General features: G+C 36.0%; 1 protein-coding gene across 2 annotated transcripts in view; it reads left to right on the top strand.

Moving 5' to 3' along the window:
* The window catches only part of PTPRN2 (protein tyrosine phosphatase receptor type N2), a 634,110-nt gene that overhangs the window by 272,755 nt on the left and 342,665 nt on the right, over positions 1-18,690 (top strand). For both annotated transcript variants that reach the window (XM_058803508.1, XM_058803499.1), the window contains exon 11: positions 13,848-13,927. In XM_058803508.1, coding sequence (XP_058659491.1) covers positions 13,848-13,927 — 80 coding nt within the window. The remainder of the gene's footprint in view (positions 1-13,847; positions 13,928-18,690) is intronic.

Below are 18,690 nucleotides of genomic sequence, written 5' to 3'. Positions count from 1 at the left end.
ATCCTAAATCTCAAATCAATGAAGAATTCATCCATAATTAATTTATTTTTGTTCAAGAGAATGAGATGCTTTGACTCAGGTTAAACCCATAAAGTGCTAAAGGAAGGTGGAGCTGACCAGTAGGTAAACCAGCAGTAGAAGCTTTAGACAAAGACCTTGCCAAGAAAAGAGTAAACACTTTTTGGATTTGTTATTTTCTTGACATTGCACCACTATCAGTGGAAAACAGTACAAATTTGAATACTCTGCTTAGCTTCTCTGTGGTCTCATGGAGAGGAGTTCCATGAAAAACCTGACGTCATGTCGAAGTCACCACTGACATATCAAGAAATATTTCTCAGGAAATCTGCTTCTTACTTGGGATAAGTCATCATGGGTGATTTATTTTATTTCACTGGCAGCTAAAAGTACCCTTTTTCTTAAAGATTCTTTTTTATTTTTTTGTAAAAATGGGGAAGTTATGTAGAAAAAACTTTCAGTCAGCCTGGAGAAAGAGGAGTTATAAAAGGGGTGAGAATTTGTCATACTAGCCTCCTTTAACTCTGACCTGAGTATTTGCTTGGTCTGGAATTCTCAATTCTCTCTTTTCTGCCCAAGAATTCACAATGATTAGAAAGTAACAGTGTAGACTTGGACTTGTTAGATAATTGCAAAGATTTCAGAGTAATAACATGTTTATGAGAATCACAGACTAAATTTGAGAGTATAGAGAAAGTCAAATAGGAATAGTGCAATAACTGAGGAGAGAGGGTGAGTTATTTCAAATTTCTTTAAATTCTTTAAATTCTTTAAATTCTCAGTTACCAGTTTATAGTCCTTTTCTCTGGAAAAAAAAAAAACAAACCCAAAAAAACCCCACAAAAAAGGAAACAAAAAAAACCAAAGAGAATTTAAAGGAACTGCTTCACTACTAAATTACTGCTTTTAGTTAGTTTTCTCTGCAAAATATCTTTCCCTCTTGCCTACATTTTTAGTTTTTCCCTGTGCTTTGAAGTTAAGTAAGTGAACAATTGCCATGGATAGGAATCCAACACCCTGTATTAGCTCTTGATTAGCTGGTGCTTGGTAGTAATCAGCTTATTCTATGAAGATAAAATTGTCTTTCACAATCCTGCCAACTTTAAGGATAGACTTCAGTTCACAGGATATCCCCAGGCTTGTCTTCCAGAGCATTCAGTCCATCTCTGCAGCTGATTTGTTGTCAAGTTCACATTGACATAAACTTTGCTCGCCCTGTGAAGCAGATGAGTGGGAATAGATTTAGGGAATTCATAATTAGAAATATTTCAACATTGAAAATAAGATCCAACATGTTAGTTGTCACTTTTGGATACAGCCTGAATCTTTATGGAAGTAATAGTTATGCTTAATATGTTTTGTTAATGGTTATGTAGCTGTCAAATAAATTCCATTATTTCTTATTACATCATTAGAGACCATTAAAAGGATATTAGCATGCTGATGTAATTATGCAAGCAGACGTAAAATTACTATAGTTATGATTTTATAATCTAATTATGGGTGTCCAATGCCCCTGGTGATTGATTGTTGGACTAGTATCAGGGATTGAAGTCAGATGGGTACTTTTGTTTAGGAGGGTTTATATCTATTTTCTTTTAAAAAATATGAATTTGCAATCTGCAACATTGGTTTTCTTCATACAATTGAGTTATTCACATGATATTTTATCAAGAAACATCCAAATATAATAAAAATACCAAAATCTCCAAGCTCAACTTTGAAAGTAGAGGAAAGGACACATAATTAATAGTCAAAGTCATTGATTAGTGTGGAAATTATTTAACTTGTTTCTGATGAGAATTCAAATAATTTTTGAATATGTATTTAATGTTCTCATGTTTGGAGTATTTTCTGCCAACATCAACTCTGACCTTAGGAGAATACCTTTGTATGGAAAGAAAACAAATTATTCTGATTTCGTAGTATTTCAGGCCTTATATCCTACCATTCTCAGCCTCCGGTTAAGAGTGAGATTTTCAGCTGAATATTACATTCTCTCTAGACTGATATGGTTTTCCCATTTTGCTATTGAAGATCTTTTGCTCTAGGTGTCTCTTTTTTTCCCATTTTGTTCTGCTTTAGCTTCCCCCACCCATTTATCTTAATGGCAGTTTCCTCATTTTTGCCTTCTGATATACCAAAACTCAGTACTCAAAAACTGAACTTCCAGGAGATGTGCTAACTTGACCAGAATTTCCATTTTCATATATATTTTTTCAGCAGAAAACCTCTAGCAGAGCATTCTTTATTCATTCTATAAAACTTCATTAATCTCAATCTGCTGCTGTTGTTTTGAAGTGTAACAATTCACTATATAACCATATAATCTATATATATAATGTTAAGAGTGAGCAGAACACTTAGGCTAAATATGAAATGCTAATATAAATAGATTTTTTTTAAGTTGAAAAGGCTGATTTTGATTATCTAATATAACATCCTGGGTTGCAAAGCCATTTCATTTAACCACTATTCCCCTATCATGAATTGATGGATTTATATTGTGAATCCAAAACTAAGTTAAAAGACCAAATCTTTCATCTTTCAGAGTCTGAATCTCCAACACCCAGGATTCAGGCTGGTTGTTCAGCTTTCCCCTCACAGTGCTCCCTACCCCCACTGGGACTACAGGTGAATTCAGGTTTACTTAAATAGTTCATTATATGAAAAATGAAAAATTCAGGCTAACTGAAGCTATACAAGGAAACCATATGAAGACTTCAGCTGATAAATATCTTTCGAATTTTGTAGCAGACACAGCAATGTGATTTCACATTTTGAAAAGAAAATACTATAAATTTGAAGTAATAACTCATTTCAAAATTTAACTAAGCTTGACTTATTTAGGTGATGAGAATAAACAAAAAATTGACTTTGGACTGAACTCAAGCCATTTTCTTGTTTTGTTTTGTTCAGGTGGCCAATCTTTTGAATAACACTAATTATGATAGACTTCTGAAATATTGAATCACATCTATATATTTTTCTATAGCTAAATGTTTCCTTTCATGAGCAGAAAAGAAATCCTCAGTTAATGAGTAACTCTTCAATGTTTCATTTTATTTTCATTGTTCAATGTGTGACTTCAGGTTTTATTTATTGCACTTCATTCAAATTCTGCTTTTTGAGGTCAGAAACCCCATTTCCTTCTGTTTTGGTTTGGATTTCTTTTCCTGTAGTGCTCTTCACTGCACTATCAAAATGCTTGGCAAACATGAATTGATATATTTAACTCATATGAGATATGGGGTTTTATTAGGATCATCCAGAGCTGGAGTTATGCATGAAAAGATTAGTGTCAAAGCTTCTACCACTGCAAGGTGTCCAGTGTGATGTCTCACTGCAGGGCTTACTCAGCCTCTTCTGAAACAAACTTACCCTGAGACAGAATCCCATTGGCTCCAATCTGCTGAGCATTCCATTACCTGAGCATTCAGCAGTCCCAGCAATCAGCTCTCCATTCAGGCAAGGGCCTTTAACAGAAATAAATAAATAAATAGATTCCTGAAATTATTTTTCCTCAAATGAACTGAGAATGAGTCTAAGTCTGAAGTGAATGATTCCAGCAGAATTTAAAGTAACAGGAGGACCTTTAAATCTTTATTATTCCATACTTCATTTGCAACATACCTCCTGAAGTCTGATAAAATTGAAATGAAGGTCTTCTCTACTACTTGGCCACCATTTATCTTTGGATTTCAAGGATCCTATTAAAAAAACGTTTGATAAAGAAAGGTTGCATTTCTGTGTTTGAAGTATCATAGACTTTTCCTGTTATACAGTAGCATGTCCATAGTTTTTTAACAGTTATGTGTAAATGGTGATTTTAACAAAAGCTTGAATTTGGAAGGCTTATCATGAGGATAGTTACAAGCACATTCTTTTCATACTTCAAATCTCTTGTTTCCAAGAACTGGGGTTAGAGACATTTTGCACCTCCTTTTCAAAGAACAAGCCTTACACAACCAAACCCTGCCTACCATTATCCCTGCTCTTAGGAAGAGCTGGAACGGTTGGGCTGGAATAAATACAATTAGAAAAGCCAGCCAACCATCCCAGTGAAAAGAACCTGAACTGAGGAAAATCAAACCAAGTGGTGAAAGTTTGGAGCAGCTTAAAACACTTCCAAATTGGAAGTGTTGGGCAGGCAGAGTGGTGAGTGGATCTCCCAGCCTCACCTGTTATAAACATGTGCATTGGCTGTAGTGTCCTAATCATGCACTCCAGGTTTTGTTCATTGTTTGTCATGGTACTTTTATAACACCTGAAAAATTCAATCAACCAGTTAATCATATTCAGTCATCCAGAACCTAAACACTGGAACAATACTTGGCATTTTCACTCCATTGTGCTGATGGGTTATGACATGTGGTGTGTGTATGCTCTAAATGTGAACAACTCAGGAAATGATTGAGGGGCAGGACAGTGTGAGGGAGGATTATTTAACCACTGAGCAGTGGTAGGACAGGTACCAGGGTCTTGTTAGGTTTGTGTTTGAAGAATTCCCTCTATTGTACAGATTCTCCGTTATTTGGTGTGATTAATCTTTTCTTGTGTTGAATGTTGAACATCTGTGGATTGATATTCTTGCAAAGTTTTTTTTTCCAGATTGACAGATTCTGGATTCTGTTGTCTATGTAATTTAGATTTACTAAGCGGAATGTTCTATAACTCATCCTGCACTCCTAAAGATGCTCTAAATTAACTAGAAATATTTTTTTATTTAAACTCCATTTATTGTCCAGTTATTAAGCAGGATTCATATTTCAATTTGAACTATACCATGCTTAGTCTCAATAAAAAGGTAGACCTTTCAAGAAAATTGAGCAGTATTTTTCATCTGCTCTCTGATCTTAAAAAGCAAACAAATAACTGTGGTTATTTGACATAATCTTGTTTAAAGTGTTATAAAAGCATAGCTCAGGAATAATGGAACCCCTTTTATTCAAACTTGACTTCTCCCACAGATTTAATGAGTCTGGGAAACAAATTATGTGAAAAATGTGTTGCTGTAAATCATTGCATGCAGGCATTTATAAGAAATTACATTGTGTTTTCTGGTACATATTGTCTTATTTGACAACTAAATTATAATATAAAAATTCATCACTTTTTAGAGGAATGATGATAGGGAAAAAAAAAAGGTGAAAATTTAAACTATGCATTTCCTTACTTAAAAATGAGTTATTCCACAACCTTAACATTACATTAGTCTTGTCGCTTTTCCCCCTGAGGTACAATACATTTTGTTTTCTTTTCTTAAATGAATGTGCATATAACCAAGATAATTTTGCCTTCTCCACTGTAACTTTCCTCCTAGAAAAATATAAAAATCATTAAAATAACAGGAAGGTTTTTGGCCTCAGCATTTTATGAATTCTAGGTTGCAAAGAGAAAGACCAGAAAAATCTAAGGAGATTCTTATAAATAATATGTATGGTGCTTGGCTTTCCATTTCAACATTTCATCTCATTAAAACAGAGGATTTACACCTTTCTAATCAAAAGCAGAATGAATCCACTATTATTGATATATTTCCATGAGCTCCTAGGTCCCTGCTCAAGAGTAGGTTTTTACAGATATGTGAACTTCTGAAGTCTAAGCCTTTTTAACTTCATATTTCTCTGCTACTCATCTCTCTGTGTGACTGAGAATGCCATCATATTCCTTTTTTAATAAAATCAAAGTTCATAACATTATAGGGTAGGCAGGGTATACTCCTTTCTTTCAAGCAAGTCATTGAGTGTGTGCCAATGCATTTGATTTATATAACACTTCACATATTATTGACAGGTAATAATTCCCATTCTGCAGATGGGTAGATTGAAACCCAAGGCAGTTTGCTTCATTTTCCCTAAAATGGCACAGGGCTTGATGACAGATATGAGAATAGAAACAGAGAACTGTGATTCTCACTCTTGAACTAAAGCTTCAACCACAAATAGATTACTAATATTAGAAATGAAAAAAAGGTTTTCATGTACGGATTTGTTTAAAAGAATAACCTCTTAGAAGAAATATAAAAAGAATTTTATATCTATGTCTATCTTGATCCTCCTGCCCTTGCCTGCCTGATTCTCCTAGAAGTACAAACACACTTTTTTTCCTCTCATTTTGTGACCTGGATGGCTGGATTGCATGAGCATTACAGACCTGCTGACCCAGCCAAAAAAGATAAAGGATTGTTTTGCATTTTTGTTACAGCCTAGCCAGTAAATATTGCATAAACAGGTCAATAAGTTGAATTACAACCTGCCTGTGGAAGGGTTTGTATTCCTTAAGAGCCATAAAGACAGAGCAAATAGGCATTTGTAGGTGCAACTGAAAAAGCCCAATAAATTCTACCTGCAGTGTCTCCATTGCCAAGGAAATATCTCTACCTCACAGCTGGCAGGGGAGCCTTGAGAAAAAAATCTCATTGTTGCTCTCAGAGCTAAGGGAGAAGCCAACAGGTCCTCATGAGGACAAGCAAGAGAGCTCTGGTTGTAGCATTCAGAATTTTGTGGCCTTTTGAACTAAGACTGCAGCAAAGTTTGGTTTTTTTTTTCCTTTGGTTGTGCTGCCTAATACTGATGCAAGAAATTTGTGTCCTACATGGATCCTATCAAAGCTCTGAACATTCTGAACCTGTCCCTCTGTAACAGCCTAACATGTGAGTCATGCTCCTCATTAAGGATTGAAAGTCACTTGTGCAAGCAGAGCAAAAGGTGACTGTCATCCCAGAAGAGAAATTTTATATGTGCTTTCGGCCAGTTCCATTAACAACACAGGTGTGTACAGGGTGAGTAGGGCTGAGGCCAGTAAAATGCACTGAAGGCTTACTGGGTGAATATAAAAAATGTCTGTTGTTTGTAGATACAAAGGTATAAAGAAGGAGAATGGAAATATAAATAGAATGCTTTTTTTTTCCTTTTTTATGACACAAATTTTATACTTTAGCTTAATCCTTGGGGAGTGGAAGAATCACTGTACATTTAAGAAGCTTTTTGAGACCATTCTTCCACCCTCACAGGGTCCAAACAGGTTTTTCTTTACTGTAAGAAATTATAGCACTTGTATGGTTTGTTCTTTTAAATACTGTAATTAAGAGCCTTATTTGCATGGCAGGCAAAGCTGGCAACTTTCATGTACTCAGTGTGGTGAAAATGTCAAGTTTCATGGCTTGTGACAGATTAATAGAAAAACTATTTTAAAACTCTGCAAATTATTAATAGATATTGAGTAATCATCAAAAGTTGCATTTTGTGAAGAATAAAAATAGGGCAAACTGAGTGTAGCATCAATCTCTAAATTAAGCGTTGTCTCTTTTTTAAATCATTTAAATTGTAGGCTTAGCAAAATAATCTTCACCTCAGATGAAGCAAGTTGTAAAATCTTTAAAATACTCTTTCATCATCTTTTGCAATGTAAATTAGGATCAGTGTACTTAGCACAATTTTGATGCATGTAGATTAAATTATTAATACAAAATTAATGATTAATGTAAAATAATTAAAGCTCCATCTTTTAGTATCAGTATCAGAGACCCACCAGACAAGGATTGCTGTTATTGGAAAGTGTGCCTTTCTGGACCAGTCATCCCTTTCCTGTGACTTCAGTGTGGAAATTATTCTAATGACAGTAGTGTGTCAGGCATTTCATTATTTGAGCACCTTGTCGTGGCCTCTTCTCTGTCCCTGAAATGCTGCTCTGTGCAGTCACTCCTCAGTGCTTATGTCAGGGGGAGAGAAGAGGGCACAATAAGGTATCCAAGACTTGGACACCTAGTAATTCATACCTAATAATTCACCATAAGTCACCTGATAATGCACCATAATTCATACCTGATTTATGAAGAATGTAACTTTCAGAAGTAAATCTGGTCTGCAACCATCAAATCCAGACCTAAGTTTTGTTTCCATGTAGCTGCATTTGTAAGATGTGATTGCTCTGAAACTGTCAACCTTTCTAATCTTTGTGGTCTACCCGTTCTGCCTCCCAGCTGCCTGGTGAAAACCCCTGCAATGAAATTCAAGTGGTGATAGGAAATCAGGGACTACCTGGTGAGCAGTGCAATTAGTGTCTTTCCCTTAGCAGGGATTTTGCTTTTCCATCTTTAGTTCCTGGTCACTGTCAGACCAGGTGGAATGCCAGGACAACAAGTCTTTAACTTTCTCTGTCTATGCTGTGTTTAGTGCAAGAACACTTCAGAGAATGGTGCAAACTGTTTCTGCTTAGTGTGTATGAAGGATATAAATATTAATAGATAATATATTACTTGCTGTATTGCAGGGTGTTCTGGAACACTGTGCAACATTCTGCACTTTAGGGAGCATGTTAAGAGTTTCGTGAGAAGGGCTCAAAAAACTCATTTTGCTAAAACTGAAAAAGATTTTTTAAATTGATCACTGGCTGTGCATACATACCTGTCAATAGGAATGTGAGAAGACATACAGCTCCACATTGATATTTCTGCAGTCCAGGTGCAAAGTGAAGCAAGTCTTTGAACAGTAAAGATATTAAAGAGTGAGAGATGTGTGTCTTTTTAGTATTAAGTCTGAGTGATGATCAATAATTCTCTACTCGACAGTTCAGGGATGTTATTTTGTAGCAGGTCAGCACAACACATCCTTTGCAAGCTTTCCTGAATCTTTGAAGCTCAGTCAGGTACCTGCTTGTGCAATTTAACTACAGTATGATGCAATGCTTCACAAAATAAACTCTGGTCAACAATTCTGGTCAAAAATGTTGGTCAACCTCGAATCAAGTGGTCAACTGATTTACAACTACTCTGAATATCAGAAGGAGAAAAAAATAGCCATTGTACATCTCTTAATCCATTCATGTATTGTGTGTCAGTGTCCAGCCGAAATTTTCTGCCTTTGCTTTCCTCTGTAATTCATGCTGTAGAAACATAATGTAGTACAAAAATGCCTCTGCAAATTATGTGCTTTTTCCCATTGATTTGATTTGACATTAACTATGTTTATATACCTCTATATGTAATATATAAAACATTTACAGCAACATGAGCATCTTTATTTTTCCAAAATTGAGAAGGTGAAAAGGAGGCTTCAGTGCAATATAAACAATGGACAAAAGCTTCAAATTCCTAAACACAGAAGGCATAGAAATGTGTACACATTGCAAGTCACTAGTTCAAGCGCACCAAACGTTTCCTGAGACAATTACCTTCACTGCTATAAAATTTGCTTTGCATAGTCCTCTGGAGCGTTACTAATTGCTTTTCTTAACCTCCAGAGATTAAAGGATTTTGAAATGAACATATAGACAAGTGGTGACTTTAATTTCAAATCTGAGCTTTATTAAGGCAAGCCCTGTTTTATTAAATAGGGTCATTAAGAGAATGTTTCATGTTGGAAATAGCCAATCCTAATCTCCCCCTTTTCCTCCAGTCTTGAGAAATTGCACTATGCCTGTGTCTTAAAAATGAGATGCCACCTCAAATCATTTCCATCTGGCATCAGCTCTATGTCTCATCTTCAGGGGTGCAGAGAGCCATGTTGGCACTTGTTTCTGAGATCCTTTTCCACTAGGGGGTATGATAGACTGTGAGTGCATCTCTCAGTGAACGCACGGTGAGATCCTACAGCGCTGGAGGACGCGCACACGAGGGAGAGGAACAGGAGTGCAAAGCCTGGCACATAATTTATGGAGATTTAAATCCTGTCATTCATAAATATAATTATAACCCACGGCTTGAAAGTGATATGGACCTTGCCATATTGATCACGCTCCAGCTCTGTTTATTCACATCATTCATTTGTTGACAGGGAAAATATAAGAAGAATGCTGTTAGTTGTAAAACAATTAACAAAAGGAAATACTTCTATTTTACACAAAGAATATTCTTTGTTTCTGTGTGTGCTGTGCACCCTCCTACCTTCAGATGGGAAATACAAACCCAAGGGGAGGGGATTTTATTAAATCAGCAATCAACCTTCAAGTCATTTTGGTATAAACACTGTAATTATTTCATCTCTAGTAAACAGAATAAAAGACAACAGCACATAAGGGTGACAATTTGCAATATGCTTAGAATGTCTTTGTTTAAAAAACCCTTATTATGACTGAAGGCACCATTATTGTAAGTAAAAAAACAGGCAGAAGTTGTGACAGCCAACAGGGTGGGTAATTAGTTGGTAAAGTTCAAACAATAAATTTAGCAGGTCATTGCAACAGACATTACATTTTGTGTGGGGTGAAGTCACTATTTATTATCCTTGAAGCCAGAACTGCTTACCTTTATTTAAAAAAAAAATGTAAGAAAGTATAAGGAAAAAGTGATAAGTGCAATTACATTGTATAGTCCAGATACCTTCTAAAATTCACAATCTTCACTTACTTGAGTATAAGTTCATTTGTGTCAGAATAACATTACTACAGATTTACCTGGGGGTGATTATAGTAGCATGCCTCTCTGGGCAGGGATAGACAAAAACTCCTGTCTGGCATTTTTAACCCTAGTTGCAGCAGACGTCAGATGGGGGTGAGGTTTCAGCCTGGTCAATGGTTTCTGTGTGACTTTTGTCCTGCCCAGCTGGGTGAGTGCTGGCTGGGGTAGGGTACCAGCAGGAGTGATGCCTCTGCTCCCCCAGCACCTCCCTGGTCTGTGGGAATGGTTTGCTTGCAATTCATCGGCCATAACCAAATGTGTGCACTTCAGTGAGCCCCTGTATTTAGAGCAGTTTCAAGACAATTGCCATTAATAGTAGCCAGGTTTCAGAGGGTCTGACACAGTCTCATCTACCCAACTCAAATTTCCTATCAGAGTTGCATTTTATACATCTTCAAACCTTTTTTCGGGCTGGTTGACCTCTTGTTAAAAAGTCTTTTAAAAATATTTTGCAGTCATATAATTACTGGTTTTGTTTAAATGTTCTCATCCAACACATAATGAACAGTGAGGAATTCCCTAAAGGGCATCTTTTGTTATTGAAATGTTTATTTATTGAGTGCTTTTGCCAGAAGCCCCCATGAGAAAAATCTCATTTTATGAGCTCCTGAAGCAGTCAGTTCCCAAAACATCAAGCAGAAATGCAATTTTGACCAAGTAATCTCAAGGTCTTTTGTTTGCTTTTAAATAAACAGAATGCCAATGTGCAAAAAGTTGTAACAAAAGCTACTTTGTTTTTTTGTATTTTGCAAATATTCCTAGTGAAGCCATGCTGATCTGGTGCTCGGGTGATTTCTAACATACAAGAATTCAATTGCTACAGTAGAGGAAAGCAATGTTCCACAGAGCAACATATGAGTGGGTGTTTCAAATGATTCTGAGATTTATTCTTTCCTGCAAAAGAATGGTCTTAACTCAGTGGCATCCCCTTGCATGAGGAATTATTTTCCTTGCTCTGTTTTTGTTCTTGTTTTCCTTGAGCAGTGAGGAAGGAACTACAGTCCTTGTGGCAGCACTGATGTGGGCATGACTCAGATCTTCCCGTGTTCCTGGGTTATCCAGGTGGAGTCAGTAGAGAATAGTGGGATGGTTGCTGACAGGCTCCACTCCTTGGAAATGCCTGTCTCTCACTGCCTGGGCTGGGTCACTGAAATGATCCAGTTTTAATCTGTGATTTTACTGATGCCAGGAAGAGCAAGGCTGCTGGGAGTGCAGCAGGGCAGGACAAGTGGGAGGAAGTGGGGAGTGGCTGAGAGGGAAAAGTAAAACATCCCAGTGAGGGAAAGAGGGCAGGAAAATTTTTGTGTTTGCTGATAGAGCTGACGTATAACTACATTGTAGTTTAAATTTTGTGTTGGTTCTAGGTTCTCAGCTATAATGGACCATGCAGTGAAGATTTGGGGGGAATACCTGAAATTGGTTTTTCTTTCCTTCCTATCTTGGTGATGCAAGAGCTGCATACTGGGGTAATGCTGCTTTTATTTAAAGCAGACTGCTACTGGCACTGTAAATATCTGAGCACCTGAGAGGAATCAGCATTTCTCTTAGGCTGACAGCACAAAAAGAAGGACAGTGCAAGATTACTTAGAGTCAGTGTTTGATATCCTAAAACAGGTGCATTTTATGGTTGATTATCTCAGGGTTAGTGACAGAACAGCCTGGACTTTTTACAGCAGTTATCTCAAATAAAAAGTACTTTGCAATTGTTGCGTATTTTAATCTATAATATTAATATGATGTTGACAAATGTTTTATACTTGCCTGACATTATTAAAAGTGTTTCTTGACCATTAGTGACCAAGCTTTTAGAGTGTCCTTTAACAATAAAATCTGTTTTCTTTTTCTCCCCTCCCCCCGAGAGTACTTCAAGAAAAATGATTGATTAATGGCAGTCTCTGATAAGTCCAGAATAAAATGTGTGCAGTGCACGCTTTGCTAGTAAAAGATGAAAGGATATTTCTTATTCTTATTCTTCCTCTGATTCCCTTTGTAACCTCAAAGCAAAGTCTTATACTAAGGAAAGAGTTTTTACTATGTAAAATGGAAAAAGTTTAAAGGTATTTCTGTCTAGGATATATGTGATCCAATTAAGCATACTTCATTAAGTGCTCTCCATTCTGTGATTGTAGAAGAAGAAGATGTTACTAAAAGAATAACAATATTTTATTTCAAGCCCTGCAACAAAATATTTTTCAATTTATTTCTTTTATGCAAAAATTTTTCAGATTTCATTCTCTCCTAAGGCACTGCCATAGGAAGTCAAAAGCTGTTACATGTACAGTTCCAGCCCATGAACTTCACCTTTTAAGCAGGGTTGCTCTTCACAGTATAAATATAATTTTTTTCTCTGATAATATGAGTTTAAAAAAAGTTTGGAACTTGCATAATACATATTATGTAAGTAAATTTTATAAAATAGTGTCAAATTTGGGTTTTTTTTCAGACCCTATGCTCTTCTCCTCTGTAAATGCTTGCATTATAATTAGTATAGTCTCTTGTTCCCCAGAAATTTTTATTCAATAATACATTCACTATATTTTTATGTGTAATTTTCTTATGTGTTTTGTAGCTAAGTATTTAAGTATAGTTTTAAGGACATGAACCTGAAATTTCTTCTTTCCTTTCATCAGATGTACATGTAGGATATTTATTGGGACGGATGGAGAATGAATGCAACATTACAAATAGAGATTTATTTTTCCTTAAAATTACCCAGTGATATTTTTCGGTGAAGCCCTGAGTACATTGCCATTCTACATCTGGCTAATCAGTTCCTTCCTCTGTAAACATCTTATAGATTTCAGTGCCATAGAGGATCATCAGGCTACATGCAGAAAGGTCTTCACAGAGTCAAATCATTTCCTCTCAAAAGTTGTTATACCCTCTGTTGTTAAATGATAAATACTTTGTGGTATTTTTCTGGTCAAAGCCAGCTATTGGATCAGATATGTCCAGAATCCCTTCTCCATACATATTCTTGCAGAATATGATTAAGATAAATATTCTGAGTTTTTATATTGTCCCTCTGACTTGCAGTTGTGACAACAGGAACTGAAGTTGTGTTATTGGGAATATAAATGTGAAAGTACATGTAATCTTCTTTGGATGCTGAATTCCAGTGATGAGCTATGCTGTACTTCACTGAATAGCAATTTCAGTGCCTCCATTTTTCCATCTTCATAATAAGAACAGTATTTACAGAAGTGTTCTGAAGTTTAGTTAATGTCATTGAAATTCTTTCAGACGGGCACAAAATACACACAGGAAACCACAAGAGGTATAAAAATGTATGCAAATGTAGCTAATGAAGCAAAAGGAAGAGGGCTAAATGGTGTCTTAATAGGTTCTCTTTAAAAACCTATTTTGATAAGGGATATTATGCCATGTCTCTTGATTATGAATCTTACATTTTTTTAATAATCTCTTTCAGCGTGCTGGGACCAGCTGTGACCTTCCGAGTGCGCTCAAACCTCCAAAATATTTCAACTGCAGATGTTGCCAGAGAAGCAGGTAAGTCCCTGTCCTCCTTTCCCAGACTGTGACCTCCCACATGTCTGTTTAGCAGTCAGTACCACTGCAAACAGCACAGACACGTCCTGTTCTCCCAGAAGACTGACATTTAAAGGGGGAGAGAGTTGAGAGGTGAGTGGCATGTGAAAAATTGAATTTTAACATCTTTAAGTCCATTAAAACTGTTTGAGACTTCCTTGTTTGTCAAGAAAACTAAATAGAGGCTTGTCATCAAGTTCCAGTGTGGTGAAAAACGCTTCAGTGTTGTCAAAACCTCATAAAAACACATTAGTCATTTGTAAAAGATTATCACTTTTCTGATACTTTTTTTCAGAGAACAAAAGTGTTATTACACCTTAGCCTTAATTTCTGGAACAAAAAATGAAAAGATATGCCTTTTTTGTTGTGCTGTTTCAACTATTTCAATGACAAGTTAATCTTGGAAGTAAAGATTGCATTTCTAGAATTAAGCTGCTTCTGAGTAAGTACCACTGTTCTAAGGACTCCTGTTGGCCCTTTTCAGCTTGGCTGTTAACTGTATTATGGAGTTGTTGACTGAAAAAAACAATTTTTGCAAGGTATCTGAATTTATGACTGATTTGTTTCCAAATTACTCAATTGATAGACTTTAAAAATCAGAAGTAAACAAGTTGCAATATTGCTTGAAAACAGAAACAAGTAAAGTTCATGTAAATAAACACTGGGAGTTCCAATCTGTTTATTAAATTCTACTTTTGCTTCACCATGGATGAATGTAGTTATAGAAAAAACGAGGGTAGCTCCTAGGCCAGAATTTTCCTTTGCAGAACCCTTTGCATTGGTGAAGGGTCTTGTTAACTGGTGATTAAAGAATAGCAGGGTCCAAAAACCCTAGAGGTGTAATGTCAGAACTACTAATTTACAATAAGCACTGAATTATGTGACTCATCAATGGGTATGATTTTTTTTTTCCTGGGAAAATTAATATGGCTTTTTCATAACAATGATCTTCCCTGTCTTGTAAACTTCTTGAATCTCTCTGAAAGGACCAACAAATACAATGCTGTTGGTAGAGCCTGCTGGATTGCCAGAGGCTTTTGGCAAGGTCTTCCCAGAAGTTTCTAAGGAAATGAATTGTTCTTAGAATGTGGAATATGGAAGAGAAAAATGGTGAATCACTAATTGGTTAGGAGGCAAGAAACGGAGATTAGGAAAAAAGTATTAGTTTTCTAAAAGGCTAAGATAGTGAAAAAAAAGGTGGAAGGATCTCTGCTCAGAGTGTAACATTCAACATAGTTATAAGTGAATTAGAAAAGAGAGTGAGCAGCATGGTGAGAAATCCTGCTAATACTGAATTATTCACAGTAATAAAGGTGAAAGTTGATCTTAGAAATGTAGAATAAAGCTGCGTGAATAGACTCAAAATGGCAGATGAATTTCATTGTAAATTACTGTAAAAATTTCATATGGAGAAAAAAGTAGCTTTGCATACAAGGTCTACATAGTAATGTAGTTAGTGTAGTAATGGGTAATTTAATGAAAATGACAGTTCAGTCTCCATTATCAGTTGAATGAGGAAAAGTTTTTTTAAGGATTATTTGAAATGGAATAGAAAACAGAATAATATCATTTGTTCTTTCGTAAATATGTCCTTTGCCTTTATTTAAATACCACATATAGTACTGCTTCTCATACCACAGATGGATTTGAAATTCCGGTTGAAATGGAAAGATTCAGGGAAAGGCAGAAGGCATGACTGTAAGTATGGAATAACCAGTGGTGCAGTAAGAAAGGAAACTTTATTTTGAAAAAAAGAAAAAGAGTATGGTATGAGAAAGGTCTGTCAGCTCTAGAGTTGCATAGTGAATATGGACAGGATGGTATAATTGGTTTTGCAGTGCAAGAACAGATGAAACTGGCAGAAAGCAGGTTTAAAATAAATCAGAATGCAGTTTATAGTTTTTCCAGTTGAGGATAATGAAGCTTACATGTATTCAAAAATTTATACGTAAAAAAATTAATGGAATTGACACCCACTGAAATTTAGCAAGGCTGTGGAAACATTATCAAGTCCAGGAAGTTCCTGATGTGCCTGTTCCTAACAAGCTACTCTGAAAAGTAAAGAATGCTGTGACTTGTTTATTTCAGCAAAACTCAAGATACAACATTCTGGTTTTGCTTACCACTGGAATCAAAGTAGTTGTTTTCAACTTCCTTAACTTAAATGCTACTGAAAAAGTGAGGAGGTTCTGTGGACAAAATAATGGCACCCCAGAGAAAGGGCAACAAAGTGGTGAAGGATCTGGAACATAAACCCTGTGAGGAGTGGATGAGAGAGCTGGAGGTGTTAACCTGCAGAAAAGGAGGCTCAGGGGAGACCTCATCACTCCCTACAACTGCCTGAAAGGAGGCTGTAGCCAGGTGAGGGTCAGTCTTCTCCCAGGCAATCAACAGGACAAGGGGAAATGGCCTCAAGCTGTCCCAAAGGAGGTGCAGGTTGGATGTTAGGAACAATGTCACTGAAAGGGTGGTTAAGCACTGGAACAGGCTGTGCAGGGAAATTATGGAGTCACCATTCCTGGAAGTGTTCAAAACCAAACAGACATGGCCCTTTGGGATATGGTTCAGAGGGCATGGTGGTATTTGGTTAATGTTGGACTTAATGGTCTGGAGGTCTTCTCCAACCATAATGTTCTATGATTCTAAGAATTGCTGCAGATTCACCAATTTAAATTAATATTTTATCTACTCTTTATTCCATTAATATCCCAAGCATTTTTTGACTTCTATTTGCTTAGTAAATTAAAACTTACAGGATTTGATGACTGCAGAAAGAGGTTTATAGGAGTTTTACGTAAGTTCCTCTTGGTATTTCAGTGTGGCCATACTATTGTCATAACTAAACCTTGTGTTTGTCTTTTACATAAAAAATATAAAAAGAACTCACAATTTTATCCATCCCTCAAATATTTTAAATTTAAAAAGTATCTTATTTTTCCTTTCTAACTCATGAAGTTGCAGTGCTTGTCAATGTACTCACTAATCAGTTCATTTATTTTAAGCAGACATCTTACTTCCAGATCTCTAGACCAAAAATAAATTCTCTTAAAAAATCAACAGCAGTATATACTTACATAAGAAGTTTTTTCATACTCTAGTTGTAATTATAAATTTTTAAAGTCAACAGTGTCTTGAAGAAAAGCATTCCAAGTACTTAATTTACCAAGGGAAGCCAAAGGAGAATAAATCAATGCATACTTCCAAGGCAGGCACAGGTGAATGCATAGTTCCATGCTATTAGGGAACTTGACATCCCTCCAGGAGCTTGGAAAGCAGATCTTGTTTACAGAAAATGAACAGATCAAATGGACAGAAGAATTTCACAGTCTGTCACATCCTTAGAAATGAAAAGAATTTGGAAATTGAGGTAATCAGATGCCATAATAAATATAGGAATGTAAATTATTCAGATTTGCAAAAAGGAATCTATTTGTGCAGGTGTTATGTACATGCAGGTCTCACTGATAGCCACAAGAACAGTTTCTGTGCAGCAGTTTGGTCTCATTATTCATGTAGCATATATTTTTGTAACCAAAATGGATACACTTCACATTTTCCTTGCACTATTTAAGGCCTAAATATAGGGAAGTATATTTCAAGTTTTCCATCCTCTTCTGTGGATTTTGAAAAATGTGCAGGTTAGAGAAGATACGGGACAATTCAGCAGCTATGCAGGGAGGTGAAGGACTTAAAATATCCACTAAAAACCAGAGATATGGAAGTATGATAATTAAAATGGTTGTCTCTGTTGTCTTGGTGTTTGAGATTTATTCTTCTTGGTGCACACGTGACATATGTCTTGACGCAAAATAAACTCTCTAAAATCCTTTAGAGACATTCTTACTGATAAAACTTTTTTTTTCCCAGCAATTCACGGTTCCGATTCTGTGTACGTGTTTTGATTACTTTTAGTTGGGTTTTTTTTTTTCAGTTTCTAGGGCTATATAATTATATGGAGAAGTTGACAACAGAGTAATTTAAAATTGTGAATACCTTGTTTTCTCACATTAACAATAACTTTATTTGTTTTAAAGCAGGACACCCAACATTTTGCCAGCTTCACACTCTTTGACATTCAAATAATAGAATACATCTTTCATCAAGTAGCTGTCCTCTGGCCTATTTCTGTTTAATAAGTCAGGTTCAGTGGTGCAATGTAATTTAATCTCAATGTTTTGAAGAAATAAAATTTCTCAGAACATAAGTTACCTGCTCTAGGAGTAATTACAGTTGGCATGACATCATTTAGACAAACAAATGTGTATTTCTTTTCTCTTCAGTTTAAAGGTCAGGAGAAACCTAGCAGAGAACAATTATCAGTAAGATAACTGTATAGAAAAAATTGTAATGTTTTTGATGTAGAAATGAGGAATGAAATTACTTTATATGTAGTCTAGAATCCTATCATTTAGGCAAGGACAGTGATAATTAGAGAAGTGGAAACTTCTGAAGTTTCCAAGCACAGAATTTTGGCATCAGGTGCCTGTAATGGTCATATATATTCTGAGCACATGAAAAAGAGATGTAGGAGAGTTTTGGGCACAGATGCACAGCACTGCTGAAATGCCTTTTAGTGTTAGAGTCATGCTCACTTTTCTTTTTGTATTGTATTGAAGTGCAACATTTTAGGTGTTCAGGTGAAGACTGAAAAGCAAAGGACTGTGGGCATAGTGTAGGCGTGGTTGTGATGGGGACAGGCAGAATTAAAGGCTGTGCATAACCAG

This window comes from Ammospiza caudacuta, chromosome 1 (genome assembly GCF_027887145.1).
Source record: "Ammospiza caudacuta isolate bAmmCau1 chromosome 1, bAmmCau1.pri, whole genome shotgun sequence".
Lineage (NCBI taxonomy): Eukaryota > Metazoa > Chordata > Aves > Passeriformes > Passerellidae > Ammospiza > Ammospiza caudacuta.
This window is presented reverse-complemented; position numbering and strand designations above follow the sequence as displayed.